This window comes from Copadichromis virginalis, linkage group LG1, assembly GCF_057382275.1.
Source record: "Copadichromis virginalis isolate Kocher_CV1m ecotype Utaka linkage group LG1, C_Virginalis_male_GT1.1, whole genome shotgun sequence".
Taxonomy (NCBI): Eukaryota; Metazoa; Chordata; class Actinopteri; order Cichliformes; family Cichlidae; genus Copadichromis; species Copadichromis virginalis.
This window is the reverse complement of record NC_140618.1, coordinates 31,076,842-31,100,609: the sequence shown is the minus strand read 5'-3', so window position 1 is coordinate 31,100,609 and position 23,768 is coordinate 31,076,842. Positions and strand designations below refer to the sequence as shown.

General features: G+C 40.5%; 1 protein-coding gene across 6 annotated transcripts in view; it reads right to left on the bottom strand.

Annotated features, from left to right (window-relative positions):
* The window catches only part of myo9aa (myosin IXAa), a 97,560-nt gene that overhangs the window by 24,463 nt on the left and 49,329 nt on the right, over positions 1-23,768 (bottom strand). For all 6 annotated transcript variants that reach the window (XM_085459183.1, XM_085459205.1, XM_085459199.1 and 3 more), the window contains exons 3-15: positions 21,407-21,501; positions 21,242-21,304; positions 19,687-19,786; positions 17,199-17,252; positions 14,489-14,586; positions 14,089-14,215; positions 13,495-13,584; positions 10,522-10,638; positions 10,266-10,400; positions 5,895-6,016; positions 4,296-4,437; positions 3,907-4,105; positions 2,712-2,831 (exon numbers count right to left, since the gene is read on the bottom strand). In XM_085459183.1, the coding sequence (XP_085315309.1) occupies positions 2,712-2,831; positions 3,907-4,105; positions 4,296-4,437; positions 5,895-6,016; positions 10,266-10,400; positions 10,522-10,638; positions 13,495-13,584; positions 14,089-14,215; positions 14,489-14,586; positions 17,199-17,252; positions 19,687-19,786; positions 21,242-21,304; positions 21,407-21,501 (1,462 nt within the window). The remainder of the gene's footprint in view (positions 1-2,711; positions 2,832-3,906; positions 4,106-4,295; positions 4,438-5,894; positions 6,017-10,265; positions 10,401-10,521; positions 10,639-13,494; positions 13,585-14,088; positions 14,216-14,488; positions 14,587-17,198; positions 17,253-19,686; positions 19,787-21,241; positions 21,305-21,406; positions 21,502-23,768) is intronic.

The following is a 23,768-nucleotide window of genomic DNA, read 5'->3' as shown; positions in this document are numbered from 1 at the left end:
AGTCTGGCCTGTAGGTTTGTTTAATACCATGATTGGCAATTTAAAATACTTGATTACTTGATTCGGATTACTTTTCCATACTTTATATAAAGGATAGATGTAGCCACTGATGTCGTGTCATGGTTAGAAAAGTCTTGAACTGAACATTTTGTCTCCTGACATCTTTGTGTTTTGAAAGTGAGTGATAGATTTGACTGGGGGGGAAAAAAAAAAAAAAAAAAAAAAAGCCAATCAAATTGCTGTCCAAAAACAGAGGACTCAAACATAAGGCCCGGTGGCCAGATTCGGCCTGGCAAAGACTAATCTGGCCCACTGGAAGGCTTAGATAAGGAGGGTATAGAGTCTGAATTAAAGACCTCCCCCACTGCCATTCCTACTACACCAAAGTAGTTAAATAATAGATAAACAATCAAATCACAGAAGATTTTGTTTTTTCACTACCATCTACCATAAACATTTCTTGTTTAATAGTGGTTCTATGCTGCTAAAAATAATTCATCTGTGAATTAATCAAAACACAGTTTTTTAATAAATGCAGCCCTGTGTGGATAATGAGCTACCAGAACTTATTCTGTAATTTTACACATTTGTCATAAGGAATAAACGGGTTTTTACTGTAGCACATGTTTTTCTTATATTAAGACATCCCAAGGATTAAACATTTAGTTTAGGGCTGCCACAAACGATTATTTTGATAGTCGACTAGTCACCGATTATTTTTGCGATTAGTCGACTAATCAGATCATCATCCATTGGACGTACAGCGTACAGCTTATTGCACCAGCAGCATCTGGTCTTATATAACTATCATTAGCTTACAGCTTGAAGTGTTTGTGCTAACTAAAAATAAAGACAAGATGGTAGTTTATTAATTTTTAATGAAATTTGCAGATTGTTTCGGTGAAGTTTAATAAACTCCTTGCTTTCTAAAATATAACAGGACACCGGAGTATATTATCCAGCGTCTCAAACTTCTGATGATCAGCTGTCTGCTTGAAGTTTATTTAGCTGTGCAAAAACTATAACTTTAATCTTAGCCAAACCGATTTACTCAGGAACAAATAAAATACTAAAGAAAGCCAAACAATAACATTTTAAGTTATCTAAGTGACTTATATATCATGTTTAACCTGAGTAGCGAAAGACAGTGGTGGGTTTGAAAACGATTTGCCGGGAGTCCGGTGTTCTCACGGCTCTAGTTAGCCTTGCCCCCGCCTAGCTAACGAGCTAGTGGGTAACAGACGTCTCCGAAAACGTCGGAGCGCTTTTGAAAATATGTGGTGTCTTGATAAACTGAGCAGATATTTGAGGTTTACACAGCTACATTCTCGCCTGAAAATATGTTAAACGTTTATTTTGTGACCCAGAAAGAATAATAGGAGTAAAGTTAAAACTAACTAGCTGCCGCCATTGTTGACAACTGCGCTGGGCTGCGCTATGAATTCTGGGACACAGCTTCTTCTTCTTCGGGGTTTAACGGCAGCTGGCATCCTTGTACATGCAGTGCTGCCATCTTCTGTTTCAGTCCGTTATTACACCCTTAAATCCTACTACTCATTCCTGCGTCCTTTGTGATCTTACAAAGCTTCAAACGATGCGTCGACTATTAAATTAGTCGTCGACGATTTTGATAGTCGACATAATCGTGACTAGTCGACTAATCGTGGCAGCCCTAATTTAGTTCAATGCTACACTGACAGCGTTTCTACATTGGCTTCACTGTTCAGACCCAGAGGCTACATCTATATTTTATATACAAGCTACAGCTGCTTTGTTACATCACTACAGTGCAATGGTGGGCTTTGGTAGTGATAAATTTGTACTAACGTATATCATATTCCAAGATTTGTTTTGAACCTACAGCCAATCAATCACAGTGCTGAAATCCTACAACTCTAAGGTGTGTTAGCCTACTCATAAAGCACTCTTCGACAATGTACCGTTTTCACTTTCATCACTTTGTACATTTTCACTCTCATCTGGAGCTGCAGGGTGGCACAAGACAACAACAAAAAAGACATTTGAGTGTCATGAAATGTTTGTAGAAGAAAAGTGTGTGAGGTCGGCTGTATGTCCAGCACCAAATGTAAAGATGCCTCTGAGCCAGTTAGTGATATGAATGTACACATCTGTGTCCCCAGCTATGCCAGACACACCCCTTGGTCTTTGATCACCATCACCAGCTGATGTGGGGTTAGTGACAGTGGAAAACAGCTGATTTTAGACAATCGTTTGGTGGACAAGCAACTATATCCAGTACCCAACAGACAAAATTGTATATGACAGTGGAGCAATGTGCTATTGCTAAAAAAAAAAAAAGTGGTGGAAACCTGGAGGTGTTGCTTCCATCACCAAAGTTCGCTGACAGAGCAAGATTAAAATGCAGTTCTTTGCATGCCTTTTACTAGCACAGTGTAAGAATACAAGTGAAGAGCATGCAAGACAGGAACAAACACATGCAGGTGCATTAAAGAGAAAAAAGGGGAGACAAAGAGAGTAGAGACCAACAAGCATCTAGTCCTAAAGTAAGCATCCTAAATCAAATCACAACGCAGGAATGGTGCCTCTTTATGTTTGTATATTCTTATTGGTATCGTTTGGCTTTACTTGGCCTAGAAAAGTAGTAAACGTTGGTCGGTCCTCTCCCTATAGTTTCCCCTAGTCATGGTATCAGATGAAAGTAGGAGGAGTTATTGTATTGGCAGCCTTACTGTACTTCTCCTCTTTGCATCTCTGCAGGATCTCTAAGCTTCTCTGATGCACAGGGTGATGCAGAAAGCTAAAACTATCCGTACTTTTCAATACTGCACAGGGAGCAGCTTCATCATGCCCTTGGAGAAGCAAAACAAGAGGAAAAAAAAAAAGAAAGAGAGAAGACAGAAAAATACACAAGAAAAAGAGAGAGAGAGAGAAATGACAGATTAGACAGCGAAGAAGATGAGATCAAGAAATTCAGTCGTCTACTGGAGAGATACCTGTGCAAGAGAAGATGATTGACATTCAAAACTGACGTTGGCGGCAGCAGTAGAGAGACCTGTCTTTATATAGGTGTTTGCCCCCCAAAGGCATTTCTATACATCGTCTTCTAGTGGTTTATCCAGTGAACATATTCTATTATAAGATAGCAGTAGCATTCAAATTTATAAATTTAAGAACAAAACTGCGTCTGTATAGAGACGGTTTAGAAGACATGTTCAAGATTCCTTTGGGTGACACAATATCTTTAGTTTAGCTGAAAAGATTTCTAAAAGATATCTAAAGACAAGTGAAAGATATCTAACTTCTAAAAGAAAAATCTAGTCCACATTACAACATCTACGCTTCATGTGAAGGAAGGATGGAGAGGATGCAGAGCAAAAGTCCGATTCATACGCCGGCAGGACTGAAAGAACATCTGTTTGCAACATCTACTGCATCTGAAGTACAGCTAGAGCAAAATCTAAGGGAAAAGAAGGCATTCACAGAAAGCCAAAGCTGAGAGAGAGAGACAGAGCAAGAGCTACTGTCATTACACTGCAAAACTACCAGCACTTTGCACACATAGACTACAGAACAGTGACTGCATAGTGAATCCAAAACCTGGCTGAGATAAACATAATGAACCAAGACGCACAGCAGGTTGGCGTATAGTACAGTATGTAATGGCAACTTTTATCTAAACTGTGAGCTATGGAGCATTTCCTAAAGTACAAATGAAGCATGAGCAGGTGCCCTGACACTGTAAGACAGGTGCATAGATTTTTCTGATGACATTATGTTTTATAAGCTTTCTTGTGCTTTGCTAAGGTTTACCTCTCAGTCAGGAACATCTCTTCCCTTCACAGAGCATACTTTCCCTCACTGCTAGAGGTTAGTGAGCTAACTATAGGGTATGTCAACCATTAATGCATTGGTGTGGGTTCTTACCAGTGTGTTTCTTGTGCGTGTGTCTCTTTCCAGCCTGCCTGAAAGCCACCAGGGCCCTGAAGTATGCGCGGAGCACTGCCCAGCGGAAAGTTGCTGACGGATCGATGCCGATAAGCCCGCAGATGAAGGCGTTCTTGCTGCTCTTTAGCAAAGCTACGATGTCCGGGCGCATGTGGTCGGTGTTCTTCTCCCTGAAATCCTGCGTGCATGCGTGTGAGAGAGAGATAAATATATAAACACAACACTGTTCAGAAGTATTATGTAGCTTAGTGCTACAGCTCCTGCCTTAGCACTTACATTCCTGTTGTGAAGGTCACACATGTAAAGAAAAGAAAAAAAATACTGGCTGGACAGACTTAGATTCTTAAGAGAGCGAAGATGGCACTGACCTTGACTCCGTACTTGACCTTGCCAGCATAGTGTCGGATAATAAAGGCAGGCTCCATGACAGCAGGGAACTCGATGTAGCTGTTTCCTTCATGCTGTCGCTTGAACTTATCCAACAAAGTCTGGTTGGTGGCTTGAGGGAAACTGGGAAAGGAAACAAAGAAACATATGCTTTGAAGTAAAACGGGTTTTACATTTGTTTTTAATATCAAAACACCTCAAGAAAGGAAACTTGAGAATCACGCTCTTGATGAAGTTGATTCAAGACGCCAACTATGTCTTAATGCTGTAACACGAATCACACAGAAAATGTCCAACAGATTTCTGATGTTATCCACACAGAACATGATGAATTCAAGATATTATTTTTTTTCACCACTCTGTGTGTAGTTGCTACAACTGTATTATATTATAGCAGAGCATAGCGGTGGAAACGTGGGAAGCCAATATCATCTGATCTGTAACCACTTTTGACATTTTAACCTCTCTTGCCACAGGTTGAAGATTATCCTTTTAGGCCGACTTCAGTTCATATATCTCTACAGTGCGTCAGTATCAAGAGCCAGCAATTTTGCAGAAAATCAACAGCTTACAGGAAGAGGAGCGAGGGGAAGAATGAGACACCAGGGGTTTTGGAACAGGGTGAAACCTGAGCTATGAAAACAGAGCAGCTAAAGAGTCACTGCCTTCCAGCTTTGCCTAACAGGAGGAATTTGATTTAATGTCCAAATGGAGAATAAAGGGAGTTAAAGAAGGAAATATTACTTGTAAAATAGTTGCAGTAACGCCATGTACCCGAAAACACCATATTTTATTGAGGTTTAGCAGGTATAGATTCTGGACAACTCCATCTTGCTTAACAATTTAGAGAAATCTGACAAAATTTAAGTGTATTTGTCTGAAATGTGTCAATGTTCTTATAAAGTGTAGTAGGAATCACACTCAGAATCTTGCACAATGTTTTCCAATTGAGCATAAAAGAAAAATTGTCCACTCATAAGGACAGGAGAGATGCAGTGATGTTAGCATGTGCTGTGAGTGGTCCTTCAGACAAACAAGAGTCTGTTAGGTACTCCAATTTATTTCTGTCCATCTCTAGGTTGCTGTTTGTGTGTCATATAGTAATTTCCCTACACAAAACTAGTTCCTCTGTCTGTGTCGATAGTTCTGTGTTTCGCCACAATACCAAAACTACAAGCTCGAGGAGGCCGAGAAGGGATTGTGCATTTTTCACACCTGTTTTATTTCATGCTAATATAAAACCTGTGCAGAGGACACTGTCCAGCTGTAGAAGCTCTGCAGCTGGAACTCTGCAACAGTGCGGAAACACTTTAGGTTCAGTGCCTCGCTGATTTTAGTATTTCAAGGACAAAACAAAGATCAACATGAGAAGGCAGGGGGAGGAGGGTATCAAACACCACGAAGATCCCAAGCTGTAATGAAACCAGCGATTTTTCAGTTGCAGAATAACACCTGCCAATTTGAACTCGTCACCTGTACTCAGCACCTGCTGAATTATCAGGTAGTTTACTACAGCAAAGCTAAACTGAATTTCTAAAGAAGTAAACCAGTCAAACTGGTAGGGAGACATAAATACTCACTTGCACTCTTCATCCAGTAGGTGGAACAGCGCTGTGGGCTTCTTGCTGATCAGGTTGATGCAGCCTGTGTTGTCGATGTAGTCTATGTTTCGCCAGCTGATGCCCTCTGCCCTGTATTCCTCCTGCAGGGTCACATCATGTACAAACAGAGAGCTCAGCTTTAGCGACACCTTCAAGAAAAATTTACTTCACAGGACTGGAATCTGATGAACGTCTTCTTTAAGGCAATAAATGTCACCAGCTTGCTGTATTGAAATACTAAAGCGTTTGGGTATAACATAAAAAATATATGGTGTTGTCCTTTAATGCACTGAAGCTGTTGAGAAGCACAGACGCTTTGTTATAGTGGGTTTGCACTGCATGTGACACTACAGACAGCATCACAAACGCTCATAAAAAATAAATGAATAAAAATCATTAACAACATACAATCAAAAGCAGAGAACCAGTCCAAGGCTGATTAGATAGTTTTAAATCTTACAGTCAGAGTGGCTATAGTTTGTATGCATGGTCGCCTGGCCTGCTGGTTTAATAATGAAAGAATCATTCGGAGTATTTATCAGTATTACTTCCTTATACATGTTATTTTCCTGTGTTCCTGGGAAAGATTTAACCAATAAAGACCTTAATCCAGCAGAGGTTTAATAACAAAATCTCTTTCTCTTGTGTAATCTCTTGTTAGCCTAAAGTCTGGAGGAAAAATATGCAACTAATTACTGCTGTTTACTGTTAGTTCACAGGAAGAATATTTCAAGAAGGAAGCCAAACTTACTCGGAACAAAGTAAACCTTAAAGGCGAAGTGTTGTTTTATGCTGCAATTCAACTGAGCAAACGGCTGTACGGTTATTGCTTCTGGTCATACGCACAGAAAAATGTCATATGATTAATAGACACAGACAACGTCTAATGAGGAGTTTCTGACAGCAGAAACCACAGCAGATTAAAATTTGACCGATCTCACATTCAAGGTCATCTTCTCAGGCATGTCCTAACAGCTACTTTTACTGCCTGGAAGCCCCTTTCTGACCACCTGCACTATGTGCCCTCCATACTGTCAGTCGAAGATTCCACAGCTTTCGACCCCAAAGGCGGCGTGTCAGGTGACTGGGAGCATGCTCGTCATTTTTTCCAGAATCCAACAAGATTGTTCACATCGAATCCGTCCCTCGTCATGAGACGCCAGTGTGAGCTCTAGTATAATGCATTGGGGCCTCTGAGAGTGAACATTTTATCTGATGTGCATTTGTGCCTGTGACAGTTTTCACTCATCACCTGGGCTGTGTGCCAGATTTGGCCCACTCAGTCAGTCAGAACTTTTCCCAACCAAATAATGTGACAAATTCCATTTATCTCTTATAACAGCTGCTTTTGTTGAGTACAATACTAAAGCCAGGACTTTACTCTAATCTCTTAAGACTGCACACACTCAGGTGACAAAGTGTGTGTCTGCGTAATCCCGTATATTGCCACATACTCTGCTCTTAAATAAACAGTGAGTTGACTCAACTCTTTGGTAATTGCTGAGTTTTGGTTTATGGGGGTGCTATTTCTAACTTTGTCATATTGTCTGGAATAACGTAACTCCCACTACCCACGTGCCTTTAAGTCATCTTTCCATAAAAACTATGATTCACTTTTATTTTGTCTGTATCAGTAAAAACCCATAAAATGTATCCGGAAGATGCAGAATCAGCTTCTTTGTCGTGTTTCTACTGAGAACTGTCAGGCTGTTATACAGTTAGTCTTTCTTTATATTAACTCAACAACAAATGGTAAATATGGTAAATGGCCTGTATTTATATAGCGCTTTACTAGTCCCTAAGGACCCCAAAGCGCTTTACATATCCAGTCATCCACCAACAATTTTTTTTTAATTTTTTGTACAACTTTCATCTTTACGAATAGACACACACACACACACACACACACACACACACACACACACACACACACACACAAAACAAAAACCAACCAAGTATTTTCTTGACAGATGTGTTTTCTTTGAATGGAACAAAACGTGAAAACAAATAAAAGAAATATCCACTGACAGAGTTCTAAAAAGAGGGATATTTAGGACATACTATGACCAGTATATTGGGGATGACAGACTGGTATTTTCTCAATAACGGGGGAACACAAAAGAATGTGTGGTTAGGCCACAGGAATCCTCTAAAGTGTTCAACACCACTTTCATCATTTAGTCTAAAAGAACAAAGTCTGCTGCCCGTTTTATAATATCCAATGTAATAATGTTAAACAGTTCACATCATGTCAAATTCACATTTTCTCCTTTGTGGGTAAAGTCCTGCTGGTTATTCCATGTATTTGCCTTCACAGTTGCCATGAATAAATATTTCAACTACAAGTACAGTTAGCGACTGATTGTTAGTGAGTGACTAGATGACGAAGTGATTTCACAAAGGTGCAACAAGACAGGCATTACTGACTTATTTAACCCCTATCTGCTCCAACAGAGTGACTCAGTGGTTGACAGATGCATGGAAATCTACACTGGAACTGTAGCTGAGGGGGTGAAACACCAGTTACAGCAGACTTGCGGGCATACTTCCTCTGGTTGAAGTATGCCTGCTCTTGGTCACCCTGCCATCCCGGCTGAATCATGTTATGGGATTTTCAGACTGCCTATGTTTTGTTCACTTTTACACACAATAATTTCACAAACCTGTTAAAGAGCACATAGGTGGTATAAGGGTCAATATATTGTGAAGTGGTGCGTCAGGGCTGGCATTTTATATGCTATGTTTCTGCCAAAATATACACGGGCAACCGTGGCTCGGGGGGGTTGGGACATGCATCTGTAACCGGAAGGTCGCCGGTCGTTGTGTCCTTGGGCAAGACACTTTACCCTACTGCCTACTGGTGTTGGCCAGAGGGGCCGATGGCGCGATATGGCAGCCTCGCTTCTCTCAGTCTGCCCCAGGGCAGCTGTGGCTGCAACCGTAGGTTGCCTCCACCAGTGTGTGAATGCGAGAGTGAATGAATAGTGGCATTGTAAAGCACTTTGGGTACCTTGAAAAGCGCTATATAAATCCAATCCATTATTATTATTATAATACAGTCATTGCCACAGATATAATCTGGTATACCAGGTGTTGGAAGGTAGAGTAAAGCTGAGCAATGGCTGTAATGTGCCAATCCATGCACAGGCTACATCCATCCATCCATCCATTTTTTTTATTTTTTTTTTCATTCCCCCCTCCCCCAAACATGTTCAAACCCAAATAAGATATTAAATTGTTCCAGTTCTTACATTTCTTTAGGAAATGGAAGAAAGGGGGAACGGATGGCATCAAAACAAAGGAAATCCAGAAGGACAGCCAGAGAAATATCCAAGCAACACCAAAAAAAAAAAAAAAAAACCCTACATAAGCTATTTAACCACAAAATACTACTTTTCCAGAATGAAACACAAACACCGAGGTTGAGGCTCTCAGGCTGGAATTAAAGGCAACTGATTTTCCTTGAGATTTGAGGGTTCATGCAGTAACCAGTAGCACAGGAAGCACTGTGGGATTATGAGAAATAACAAACACTGAACGCTGTCTCAGAGTCTTATTAAAAAGAAGTCACATATTATAAGACAGTGATGTTAAGCATGCCTAAAAAAATATGAACTTCTCAAACACACCAAAGAGGCTGACCCCGGAATTATTACTGAAATATTCAGCCTCCTCTCATGGGGCTCTCAAAGCTGATGCTGGGAGTAATGTTGCAAGCAGGCTACGTGAAATCACGCACACTTGGCGACATGTTGATCCTTTAAAAAATCTTTCGAACATTTGCTTTTGGGTCACCGAATAAGCCATCAGCAAAAAAACAACCATTTAATCTAACCTAACATCCAAAGTGTTTGAAGCCCCCCTTTACACATTTTTTTAGAGGATGACTGCTAAAACAATTATGACACAGAGGTGGTTTGTGAATAACTGCCTTTGCGCAAAACAGTAATGACTAGATACAAAGACCTTCATGTGGTGTATTTCATGGTTTTCGAGCAGCCCCAGCCTCTCAAAACATGTCAGGGCAGGCAGCTGATCCTGTCAATCTCAATCTAAACACACTATTTAACTTACAGGTAAACCTTACAGATCTCAACTTTAAAAAGGCCTTTGAAGTTAATCAGCTCGCTTAAGAAAACATACATCCTCACTTGTGGTGGTCACAGGTTGGGGTGACGTTCATCTTTCTTAGCCCTGTTGGACTAAGTGTTGAAGAACGTGTGTGCACTTCCTTGTAAATGGCCACAATCAGAACTTAGTTGGACAGATAGAACAAAACGTACACAGCAGCTTAAAAGTTTAAGGATAGGGAAAGATGCGTGTCCTGCTTCGGTTTAACAAAAGACTCACCTGTTCAAGTTTGAAGATGTGCTGATTAAAGTAATGCTGGAGACGTTCGTTGGCAAAGTTGATGCAGAACTGTTCAAAGCTGTTGTTCTCGTAGTCTTCGAAACCGAATATGTCAAGGACTCCAATGGACAAGATCTGAAGAAGACACCAACAGAAACAAATGAATGAAAAATAAAAACCGAATCTGTAATAAGAGTCATTATTGTTTTGAAGAACGACTACACTCATGCGCTTTTAATATTCTCTGTCATCTTACCTTGGTGGTTTCCATCAGGTCTTTGATGTTGAGCAGAGCGTGGTTGATCCTGAAGACAATCCAGTCAAACAGAGCACTGTACAGAGACTTGGCCATGGAGTCTCTCACTGTACCAGCCTAAAGGCAAACATACACTATCACTGTAATCTCTCAGTCAACACCATTAAGAAGTGGAAAGCAGGAGCACCAGTTTCTATGTGCATGCACTCCTTAAAAAGAGATGACAGTCAAGTTTTATTAAAAGTGAAGAAGAGGCGGTTTTTACTGGTAATTTGCATTAACTGTACTCATTTGATCCAAGTTGTTGAAGACCACGTTTCATATTTGTTCTCATGCAGTTTTGCCTGTTCTGTCTTCACAGCAATTACAGTATTCCTCAGTATTTCCCCCCAAACTCAGTGTGCCACACATCTGTTTTACACATTAGAGTTTGGCCTTGAATGCCTCCCCTCTTAACACTGCACTTATTGTACAGGCCCAGGAGAATAAAATGAAAGAAGGTCTTTAAATACAGAAAATAAAGCTGATTTGTAATGGTCAAAATGTAAAATGGCCCTGTATGAACTGTGAATCAGCATGTGGAGATGTGGTTGTATGTGGTTCTACTTTAAAAATCAACCACTTATACTTTGACCTGAGCGTAAATCACATTCCTGCAGTCCTATCACACACACTTTTATTCTGAATTTTTGATGGAAAATATAAAACTGGATATCCTAAGATGGAAAAAGCAGATACCAAGGAGAGAAGAGACAGTGCTCCTATCCAAACAAGTCTGACATCTCAACCAAAACATGTTGGTAGACTGCGCTGTGCAACAGCAGGGCGTCGCTGAGTCATTATAAATGTCATTAGAGAGGATTACACTCATCAGTTGCACTCTGATCTGTCAACTTGTGATAGATGGACGTGCAGAAGTTCAGCTTTAAAATCAAGGCCCAACAGAAATATCAGCTGTTATAAGCCAAGCATGGACTCCATACATTTTTGACCTCACTGCTGGCAATATCAACATGATATTCAGGCAACAAGCATGAAATATTTGGATGAAAAACTAGTAATATTTTTATGTCTCAGTTCCAATCACAATACTGGGGATTTAAAAGCTTGGATTGACTGACAGAGTGATCTATTTTGTGTCTTCTTTCATAAAAGACAGGATTTTTTGTGCAAAAGCTTCCTTGTCAAATTATGAAGAAAAACTTTTTAATTCCTGTATCTGCTGGAAAGACTTGACCTCACTGCAGCAAAGAAGAGCGGCAGAAAACAACCCACTGAGTGGCTACCCCAACGCAAGAATCACAGGTTTCTAAACAGTTAAGCAGGATATTTTTAACATCCTCAGACAAAATATGTCTTCGATGTGTCAGGAGAGCCTATTGGGATCCTTGTACGTACCATAGTCTAATAACCCAGAAGCTTTTCATCATTTAGAGGAAGCAGGGTTTAAAACATTCACTTGTCTCATAAGTCTGACCAAATGGAGAAAACTCAGTACAGAAACACTCAGACTTCTTTGAGGTTTTCAACTGTCTGACTTCAGTTAACAGGCAATGGGACTGTTGAGACTGTTAGAGCAATATTTACTCAAAGACCACCCAGTGTGCTACCACAACAATCACTGTTTGTTCATATAAAATGACTCCTAAATATCCAGCGGGCCATTATGAGGTTGTTGCTGTTTTGGTGGGAATGTACAGCACAACACAGCACAGCACCGTCTTTTTGGAGAGTCTGTGGTAAAATACTGCTGAGACTGCTGCAGAAAATCTGTGCTGTAAAAAACAAAACAAAAAATTTAACTCAAGTCACAGCCTGTGTGTGCAAGATCTGACATCAGCAAAGTATGAAATACTGAAGGCATCGTGATCATTTTTAAAGTCTGTGCATTACAGCATATGTAACAAAAAATAAATAAAATGTATCGGGGGCTCTTTACACCCTGTATTCGTGTTGCTCCCTCGTCTCTTTCAGATGGCTCGCATCTGCAGACCATGATGTGTTTGTTTTCAGAGAGAGGAGGTCCCATGAAAACTCTAGAGGGACTTGAAATGCTTTCCCTTCCCTCTAAACAGACTGAAGGACTTTGTGCATGTGGGTTTGTGTAAGTGCGCACTGCTGTGACTCAGAGCCCTCACTTGACGCCACTAAACGAAGAAGCTGCGGAGAATCAAGAGTGAGCAGGAGGAGATCCGGTACTTGTGCGTGCTTTTCTGTAAACACAGCCAGGTCACACTGAAGAGCCACAACTGCAGTGCCATTGTGTTCGGGCCGGATGTGAAAACACTCCAAAAACTACTTATACCTATGCGCCTTCAAATCTGGCATCATACTAACTACATTGGTACGAATGCCAGAAAAAGCCAATCAAAACACACTGTAAATATTAATTGCCTACTAATTCACAACACATCAATCATGAGCCTGTGTTTACTTTCGTTCTGTGCTTCACACAAAGAGAATTTCAGACATGCAGCAACTGATCTCTACGATCGCTTGAAAAATGACCAAAAGTTCCACTCTGTTCCTGTCTCAGACTTCCTGCTCTCTACTATTTGACGTGGCTTCCGTTAAAAATAGACTGTGCATATTTTTAGTAAGGCGCAGACCCGCTGAAATGCGGTGGTGGAATCACAAGAATTGTGGCCGCAATCAACTCTGGAATGCAACGCGGCTGCCCACTGCACGAGTCGGGCCTTCATTTGCCATCAGCATTAGCCCACCTACCTAAAGCAAGACAGCTCACGCATCTGGACATGTTCAAAAGAGCCCATGTCACGAAGACAAAGGAACAAGCAGAAATCTGATGTGCAACAACCGAACGGGCTTCAAGTTGGCAGAAACATCTGCATTCCTTCTGCTCAGAGTAGGTAGATGTTATTGTGGATGACTTATTAAGATTTTGTCGTACATTTTGATTTGCAGCTTTATTTATTTACTGTTTGAGAAGCCGCAAAGCAGCTCCAGTCTCACCTCAGCCAGCTTGTAGGGAACGATCAGCTTCTCTCCCACAGTAACCGTCTTCCGCGTTGTCAGGGCTTCAAACAGCATCTCTTCTTTTACCTAGAGATGATGGTGAGACACAAGTGTTCACTCATTCAAAAGAAAGCTGAAACCCTTTTCAAGCTGCCCTTCACACCTGATTACGTTTAAAGTAACCGAAAATGTGCTTTTGTGTGTGTCTGTATGTGTATTAATATCTTTGTGGGGACCAGAAATTGGAAGTTTACTATACTTGTGGGGACCAACAACCCTTATGGGACCCAAAATCCCAGTCCTCACAAGTTTGAAGGCATTTTTCAGACTCAAAATGTGGTTTTAGTGTCATGGTTACAATTAGGTTATGGTTAGGTTTAGGCATTCAATTTTGATGGTTAGGATTAGGGTAAGCAGATAGGGAAAGCATTATGTCAATGAGATGTCCCCACAAAGATATGAATACACGCTTGTGTGTGTGTCTTTATCCTGGCTTGAACAAATAGGAAGTGTATTTAGCAGTTTAAAATCATCCGCCTTTCACAATCTAGACATATAATATGTAGAAATATATTTAGCATTGCCATCTACCTGCAGCAGTTCTGACACAACAGGTAGCACCTCTGGGTTAACAATGTCTATCTGGTCGTCCCTGTAAGGTTTCTTCTTGTAGCGGATGTTACCCAGGTGAAGGATGGCCGACAGCAGAGAGAAGATCCTAAACAACAGTTAGAGACCATTCATGGGACACTGCAGTGGAAGTATATCATCTCAATCAGCGGAATCCATTGATTTTATTAGTAAAAGTTGGACTGAAAAATTACTTTACAGTACTGGTAGTGATGGTGGGAGCTGTGGTGGCCTGCAAAGCTATCATTTATAGTATAAAACAAAAGTAGGGGCGAGTGCAGTTAGATGAAACACTGCTGAACTAGACTGTATAAATAGGCGATACCATAGGTAAATAATGGTTTCTGTGTCTGTCACTCACTGCTTGCGTGTGGCAGGAAGAAAGCCCACCATCTCCATGGCCAGCTGAAGCCTCTCAAAGTCATGCTTCAGGTCCTCTCCTTCTACATTGAAGCAGTCCTGCAGAAAAAAAAAATAAAAACGTTTTTAGATGTTATCAGGCCTGCGGAGGCTGTTACAACACAGTGACCGGGGAAGCCAAAAGGGCTAATGACAAGCTACTCTGAGGTTTAGAAGGACTGCTGACATATGCGGTGCCTTAATGTTTTCAAGGTTTACAGACTGTCTAGCAAATACACTTTAAAAAAGTTTTTTTTTTTTTTTTTAAATTTACATTGTGCTTAAAATAAATTTAAAACAAAAAACAGAAATATTGCCTAAAGCAGACAAATTACTGAAATAAGCTATCATTAAGAAGCTTGGGGTCAAAGAAATCTGCAAAACTTGAGCCTAATGTGCAGAGTGTCTAGTGAACAGTGGCGTGTGCAGGTTCTGCTCATGTAGTGGAAAATCTGCTTTGGCACTCCACTTTAAACCAATCCACAAAAAATTTGGCAAGCAGTGAAGCCGACAGGAAGAGCAGTTTATGGATGAGCCTGTTCTTGAGAATGGACAATCACCTAAACTAGCAGAGTAAATATAGTGACTATAGTGCAATGTTTTGACTGTCATAACAAGACCAAAGTCATGACGTGATTGAAAAATATATTAAATACAAGAAATATTCTATTTAGCAGCTATATGAATACTAGCAGGAGTATACTTTTAGATCATTCTGGATCTAGATTGGTTGTTTACAAGAGCGTTCCTAGAAACATATGCTTTGATGTTTCTACATAAGTACACAGTACTTCACTGAACTACATACACCCACCATAAAGTGAGCTCTGCTCTTTCCTTTATAGGCCCATTCCACTATGCCTGCAATAATTATCACAAACTGTGCCTCAGAAACACAAACACTCCAAACACTGAGACTCATGCTTGCACCAGTGTGCCGCCTCCTCGCTTCCTTCTCTCTTCCTTTACAGCAGAAATTTACACTGACCCATTAAAAGCTCTGGTGTTACATTTCCACGTCAGCAAAACCTACATTATGTGAACGTTGCTTGTTCAAACTTGAAGTTCTTTTCAATGAAAGCAGTCAGTGTAGTAAAAAGGTGTCTAAAGATTCCAGATGTCATAAAAGATGTCAGTCAAAATACGGATCACCGCTTGTCTACTCACAGTGCAGTCTGGGTATATTTATAGCATTTCTCCTCAGTAGTGTCAAGAACCACAAACCTATATTATCAGCATTATACAACAACTTGCATTGAATTTTGTAATATTTTGCAATATTACCGGATTAATGAACTGCAGCTAAAAACTTAAGCTTTCCATTGACTTCTATTCATGTCAATGGAAAGTATAAAAGCATTTCTAATCACTATAAATGCTTTAATACACTCACAAAAACACGCAGTACCCCCAAAAAAGACACAAGGAATCCCAACAGTAATGAGAGAAGACCTTTTGATCGTTGACATTCTTCAATCCAGTGTTTCCCATGTTTCAGAGGTGAGGTCACACATCAAAGTTATGAGTAGGGATGGGTACCGGTATCGGTGCCGACATAAACGGTAGTAACCAGACCGAAAAGCAGCACACATTTCGGTGCTTTTTTTTCCTGAGCTGTGATACACTTTAGATTCTAGCCAATCATTTTACGTTTCCGAGGATAGTAGGCGGGTCCAGGTACGTACGTTCTTTTAGAGCAGAGCTACAGATGCTCAAGGCAAAGCGGTCAAAAGTCTGGCTGTACTTCACAGCAAAATATGCAAACTCAGCAGCCTGCAACAAGTGCTTTAAGCTGATACTGTGATACTGTCAAAGGAGGTAACACCTCAAATCCGATGAAACACCTGGCGACGCATAGCGTTTTTGTTAAAAGCCGAGAAATGCGCCGTATTTGATAGCTTGCTGCAAGACGTCATACCGAGCACATCTACTGCGGGTGTGGTGCCTGTTATCGGACCTGGAGTTGGCAACATCCCCCAAAAACCCGAGTGATACCATATATGCCCTATAGCTGCAGAAAAGGCTAACATTGTTATCTTTTTACAAAAAAAAAAACAAAAAACAGCTAAACATGAGAGGTTTTTGGACAAAGTGTGTGTTCTCCATTCTTTAAGCACCGGTTCGAGCACCGGTTTGAGCACCGTTTAAGCACCAGCACCGTTTCAAAAGTACCGGTGTGGCACCGGTATCGGATAAAACATAAACGATACCCATCCTTAGTTATGAGTGTGTTAAAAGTTTTTGATGCTACAAATTGTCTGAACACAAGATTACTCTGGGATTTCTGTAGTGTATGGAGGACAGCAAATTCAAATGAGTGCTGCAGGAAATACTGTACCGGTCAACGATCAAAAAGAAAAAAAATTAGAGCAACACAGGCAGCTACAGTGGCCAGGATATGAGTAGACATACCACCAGAACTCAGAAGGAGTACAACAGGGGAATACAAAAACAAATAAATGCTCCCCAAACCAAACCAGGATATATCCAAAAAGCAACAAAATAAGCAAGGGAATCATAGGAACGGGTGGGTGGAGGGGTGGAGGAGGTGTGCAACTGTGCAGATGAAGTGCAGCTTCAGCTGCGAGTGCTCAGGTGACACAAAATCTACCGGCTAAGGTTTCTGCAACACGTGCAGACACACGGACAGTTAACACACAGCTGATACTGACCGGCTCACTCTCACAGTAACTCTCCCAATGACGTTGGTGGCTTGTCTTTGACATCTGGAAATGACCAGTTTACAGGAGGCAAGATCAAGGTTAGAGAGCAGCATTCCAATGACAACACACACTATACTGGTCAAACATGAGCGCAGATTTAAGAGGGACTAATGACAACGAAGACGTGCTGTTAAGATACAGGCTGTTCATTACAGTCTCAAACATCGACGATTCAAAGTCAAACACTTTTAAGCATATAAGCAGTGATGACAGAGACAAAGAAAACACACTCAGACACTACCACATAAAAACTTTATGGTTGAACACATTAAGACATGAAAGCAGGAGGAAATAAGAGGTCCAGACATGCAGCACACAAAAATATTAAGACACCAGAATGAATTGTTGGCTTTCCTTCAACTTTAAATACCTTTTTATGACTCATTTTTTACCTCCTGAGATAAGAACTGATTTCTACTAATGTAGAACTGAATTCTTTCAAGCCATCCAAACCCTAGATTTTATTGTTGTCAAATGTTAAAACATAATTCTTCATTATCCGTGTCCTAAATGAGACATTTGGTATTAATGGGACCAGGTGCTACAGTTTTGATATTGAAATATTTTCTTTTCTTCCTTCTTGAGTTTAGGAACTGGACTACTGAGCCATGCTGCAGACTGTGGTTTTGTATTGTTGTGCTGAAATAAGCAAGGGCTTCACTGAAAAAGAACAGTCTGAATGGCAGCATATGTTGCTCAACAACCTTTATAAATCATTCAGCATTTATAGCACTTTGCTGATGTTCAAGCTACCCCCACGCCATTATGGATGCTGGCTTTTAAACTGTGTGCTGATAACAGCCTGGATGGTTCCCTTCATTTCAGCTTAAATTTTGATTTGTAAGAAAAATCTTTTCTTTCAGACCATCTTAAATAAGCTTAGAAATACTGCTGCCTTCTCTCTATGTAGTTTCTTTGCATGCTGGAGTTTTCTCAGTGTTACCCTTGGTACAGAGACTACGAAATTCTCTGAATGTTTTAATGATATTATGCACGGCAGATTATAAAATCTTCAAATTCTTTGCAATTTTTCAGTGAGCAAAGTTAAACTTCAACTTGTTCACGTCAATTACTTGTGGGGTTTTTTTTTTTTGTTTTGTTTTTTTGTTTGTTTTTTTAAAACAGGGTTGTTGATGAGGTATGAAACTCAACTTGCAGACACACTGTTGCAGAAAACAAACCCCAGGCAGCAATTTACAACCACAGATTTATGTAGATTAAAGTAATTACTGCATTTCCAGATTGTGAGCAGGCACTGCTGCAAAAACGCAGGATTCGCAGTAGAGTACCAGATTCCCATTATTTCATGCAACATCTGCTATCTGCTCATCTGTGCATTCTGGAATTTTTCAGCATATAATCAATGAGCCTCAGTGAGGGTGTCCTTAAGTGCACCTCCTTGGGGAACTTTGTTTCTTTTAGCTGCGGTACAACATGATGCTGCACGATGTTACTCTGGAAGAAAATAATATTAAGGGCATCAATCTTTTTTCTGTTTTTTTTTTTCTTTTTTTAGAATATATATTGTGTACACTGCTTTGTGACTGTGTGTGAAAGTTACTTCATAAATAAATTTCAGTTTCTTCTTATACGCACACAAACACATACACATAGTAAAAACTTGATTCCTTGTGCGAACACTGAAATCCATGCAAGAGCTCTAGCTAGGGAGTTATAATTTACATTTATATTATAATATATTCACATGTGGTTCCCAAAATAGAAGAGAAGGGCAAAATACAAGGGCATGAACAGAATGTGTGTGTGTGTGTGTGTGTGTGTGTGTGTGTGTGTGTGTGTGTGTGTGTGTCATCAGTGGCTGGGAGGAATGGGAGGAATTCCCTGCTCTCTTCTGCGTAGGCATGAGGACTTTGGAGGAGGGGAGGTCGCTGGTCGTCTGAATGTCAAGCTCAGAAACAGAGACACTTTAAATTTTACAAAACATAAGCATTTCATATGCAGACTGACTATTTCTGTGTTTGTTGTGGCTTTATTTCATAGTTATGTGAAACCCGTTTTCCTTTAGGACAACAGAGCAACAGAGATGGGGGACGAATACCATTTGGTGTGTGTTTTTGTCAGCAGAAGTGAAGCAGTGAGGTTGCCTCACTGCATGAACAAAAAAAAAAAATGTAAATAAAGACGGAAGTGAAGACAAACCTACTATACAGTACGTGCAGCTAGAAGTCAAAATGAAAAGCAAACAAATTAACACGCTGTGTCTGTCCCTGAAACAGCTGAACATTTTAGATAGTGTGTATGTGAAGGACAGCAGTGCAGCACGTGTCAAAAAACTATTTTCCCCCTGTGTCATTATTCCACACATGCTGACGACATTTACAATGTTACAGATAAATGAAAACTGTAACAAATATCACATTACATGGCACGGCTAGTGTAAGATCAAGTCTGCAGTGCCTGATGCTAAAGGTCCCACCTGACTGAGGTAATGGTATTCTTCAGGCTTCTTGAGGTGAAAGGCTTTCCTCTCTTCTTCACTTGCTCCTGCCAGCAGGTAGTAAAACACATGGTAGTTTCTAAAAAACAAAGAAACAAAAAATTATTACATTGTAACTCAATTAGTTCAAACTTTACAGTGTTTTTTTTAATTATAAAAACATCTGTTTCTGGAAATGGTTAAGAAGTTTATCTCCATCTACAACGTTCCTAATCTTATGTTCTTTCCACTGAGATGGATATTATCCCCCATGTACCAAAACAGCTTAATCATCTATGCCCCCCCAAAAAAGCCCTATGCTTTTAGCAGCCGATCAGTTACTGTATTAATCATCACCATGAACATGCTCATTTTAGCAAACTGACTGAGTGGGATGCAGGACTTTATTTTGAGTGCAGTGAGCACAGCAAACTCCTGACATCCAGCAATACAGTATACAGTGCTTTCCATGTTATTTTGGAAACAGGCTTGTTATGTTCAGCAGGCTAGAATGTCAGCATGGTAATTTTAGCATTGTTAGTATTCAAAACTGGAGCAACTATAGAGAGGGGTTTCAAATTTCATCTTACAGGTTTCGTTTCAATTCATGTGGTGTGAAAACTGACAAGTTGACTAATAATAATAATGTATAGCTTATTGATCCCCGTGGGGAAATTACTTGTTTTTCTCTGCATTTGATCCATTCACTCAGTGAAGCAGTGGGCAGCCACTAAGCAGGCGCCCGGGGAGCAGTGTGTAGGGACGGTACCTTGCTCAGGGGTACCTCAGGGTAGCAGTTTAGTGGATTCGAACCCCCGACCTTCTGATCATGGGGTGACCACTCTACCTACTGAGCTATACTGACTTCTTGGTGATCCACATTCTACAGAAAACCATCTTGCTAAACTACTTGTGAAACCGATGTCTTGGAGTGGGATCAAATTATTGACTGAAAAACAACCACGACATCTCACTTCCATCAGATTATTTATCTGCGTGTGCATTCTGTTTCTGACAGAGTCGGGCTGAAGTGGAAAGGTTAGAGAGAAAATGTTTGCTGTTCGACCAAGATTCTCTTTAAATGCACACTTCAAAAGTTTTTATGGACCTTAAATCCATCTCAGAGGTAGCTAGCAAAAGGGGCCGACTGTGCACTCCACCAATATTACTGCTGAGCCCACTAATTAATTTTTATCGTCTATTTAAACGTTGGCATCTTCAACAGACATTCTGATACCAGCTTTTTTGTGAAATATATGCAGCTTTAAGAAAAACTCACTTTTTTGTGTTATAACACTCAATTTGCAAGATTGGATTAAAATGAGTATTAATAGGTTTTGTTGAAATGTTACAAATATAGTACAATAAAAAGCTCGCTGGCCTTACTGCTAATTACTGATTTTTTTACACAAGCTTATCATCTTTGATTTGGTGCATGCATGTTTTGTGTTAAATGTACGTCACAGCAACCCAGCCCAGTCCTGCTCGCCAAATGTATTTCTGCTGTTCATATGAGGGCTTTTGATAAGAATCTGCATTTCTGAGATGCGCTCACCGTTCATTGTGCTCTTGATAGACCAGTCTTGACTTCTCCAAGAGGTATTTCTCCACGTAAGCTCTGTTTAAAAAAAAAAAAAAAAAGTACAAGAAAAGTGGTTGACTTTAACATTATTTCTTATTTTATTTGGACATTAATAAGAATTTGGTTCTGGGTTCTTACCCTCTCACAGTGCCGCTCTCCTGGTAGTTCACCTGAATGAACTTTCCAAAGCGACTGGAGTTGTTGTTATGTGCTGTCTTTGCATTCCCAAATGCCTATAGAGGAAAAGAGGAACATGTGGTAAGATGTAAACGAATTAATGAGAAAGGCTACATATTGCATACAGCATCTTGCACAAGGGTCACTGAGACCAAGTACAGAGTCCACTTTAAGGTGTGGATAATTTGTTTATGGATCAAGAACGCAGAGCGTCTGGCAGGAGGCCAAACATCGTCTTGAGACACTGTCCGTCTGATGCCACAAAGGAAGCTTTTGCTCTCACATAGTTTCTAACAGCATTGGTCCGAGACTGATTAATAACATGTTTTTAGGATCTATTAAAGCCAGCGGTAGACAAATTGCCAGAGTGAGGATGAAGGAGCTATGGCCAGCAGTCCTGATGGGGCGGGGGAAAAAAGCTCCTCAGTGAGTAATGGGATCCATGTGGCTGTGTGAAACATGTGTAGCGTTTGTGCTTTAATAAGACAGTCCAGTATTTCCCCTCACAGCTCTGTTTATGTTGTATGGCTGCCTGAAGGGGAAGTCGTTTTTCGCCCTATATAAGCCCTATAGTTATTTGTAGCTCTACCACAAGTAAACAAATTCCTCAGTGAATCACTTAGAGCTGTCCCGAGCTCTCCGTCTGTGAAACGGGAAAACACCCCTCCCTTACCCCACCCTTCGCCCACGCCACTTTCTAACTTCCCAAACATGCAAGGAGACAGCTAACGCCAAGCTAATGTGCAAAATTACTTGGCTTCAGGCTAATCGTAATCCACAAATTTAAGAGCTTCATCCATCACAAAATTTCTCCTGCATTTGAAAAATATATTGTTTTGGTCCAGGGTAGGCTATCGTGTTACCAATAAGGCTGTTGCTATGCAATACAGATGAAAACTTCAGGGCACAACTACCTTTTCCAGCCGTAAACAACCAACACGGCGAAGCATCACAAGGTGAGGTTTTTCTAGTCACGGCTCCTTGAGAAATGAGTCAGTGACAATTAATTTACGGCATGCAGTTTCCTCCAGGAACAATGCACACAAGGTGTACTAGCTGAAGTTAAATCATTTTGGTACATATACTGCAGAGACAGATAAGTCAGTCCAGATAAACTGAACATCTCTTAATCAGACCAACACTTTCTGTCTAAAAGTATCTAAAGGTTAGGCTCTGTCCCACTGAAGTCTACGAACAACAACCCATTTAGATGCTTTTGAGAATCGTGGTGATAGAGAACTTAGTTGGCCTCTATTACCGGCTGACACTGGCTCAAACCTCTGGATCAAAGCTACAAACTTGCCTCTTGTCTGTGACTCATAAGGCAGAAGAAATCATTAAAAAGGCAGACACAGTGGAAAAACATTTAACTCCACTGTCTGGACAAAGAAATGAGCAAACGGGGTCAAACTAAACAGTGACTGTATCACTCCGCATCCCAGAATGTGGATTTCGAAATGTGACGCCTTCCAGAGGAGCTGGCATGTTGTTCACCACTTTGTCTGTCTCTGAACTGGCTAACCTGCCTGCTTCAGGAACTCCAGGTCAGACGAGGACAGACTAACATCACTCAGCGCTCCGGAGTAGTACAAGCTTCCTACTGGAAAGTAGATAGCCAATAAAAACCGAACCCAAAAGCACTCATGCTGCTTTCAGAGTGAGCAGACAGGTCAGGTATTGGACCTTTCAGTGCTTTTTTTGTGTTGGGCTGGCAGGAAGTAGGATGTGGAAAAACTAAAAACACTGAAAAATATTTCAGGCACTGTGTGTTCATCCACCTGGTCTATGTAAAAGAAAAGACGAATATCGTTGAAGACGACATTTTTACAACCTAAAGATTGTAGTCTTTCTAAACTTGGCTAGCTCCATATCAACGGTAATAAAACACAAATCTCCCAGCAGAAGAGATGAGTTATAATTGACCTCCAGGGAAGGAGTTTCTCACCGTGGACATTAAGTTCCAATGTATAAACGCAAAATAGAGTGAATAAGTCATCAGTAAGAGCCAGCTATCATTAAATCACTGTGCTACTTCCAAACATTTCAATTTCTAAGAATACATTACCATAAATATTTGTCACAATAGGCTTACATAATCACAAGAATTTCCTGAGTTACAGCAGCAGCAAACAGCAATCTACAGTAACATGCCAACAGAGAAAATCCATCTGTATAATAATCAGGGTGTAAACAGTTTTTCTCCCTAACAGACACCAATGTAAAATTAGCAACAAGACAAATTCTGGTTTCAGAAACTTGGTCTCAAATGCAAATATTTTACTGCACTCTTGCGCTTTCCACCTACACAAACAGCCCACAATAA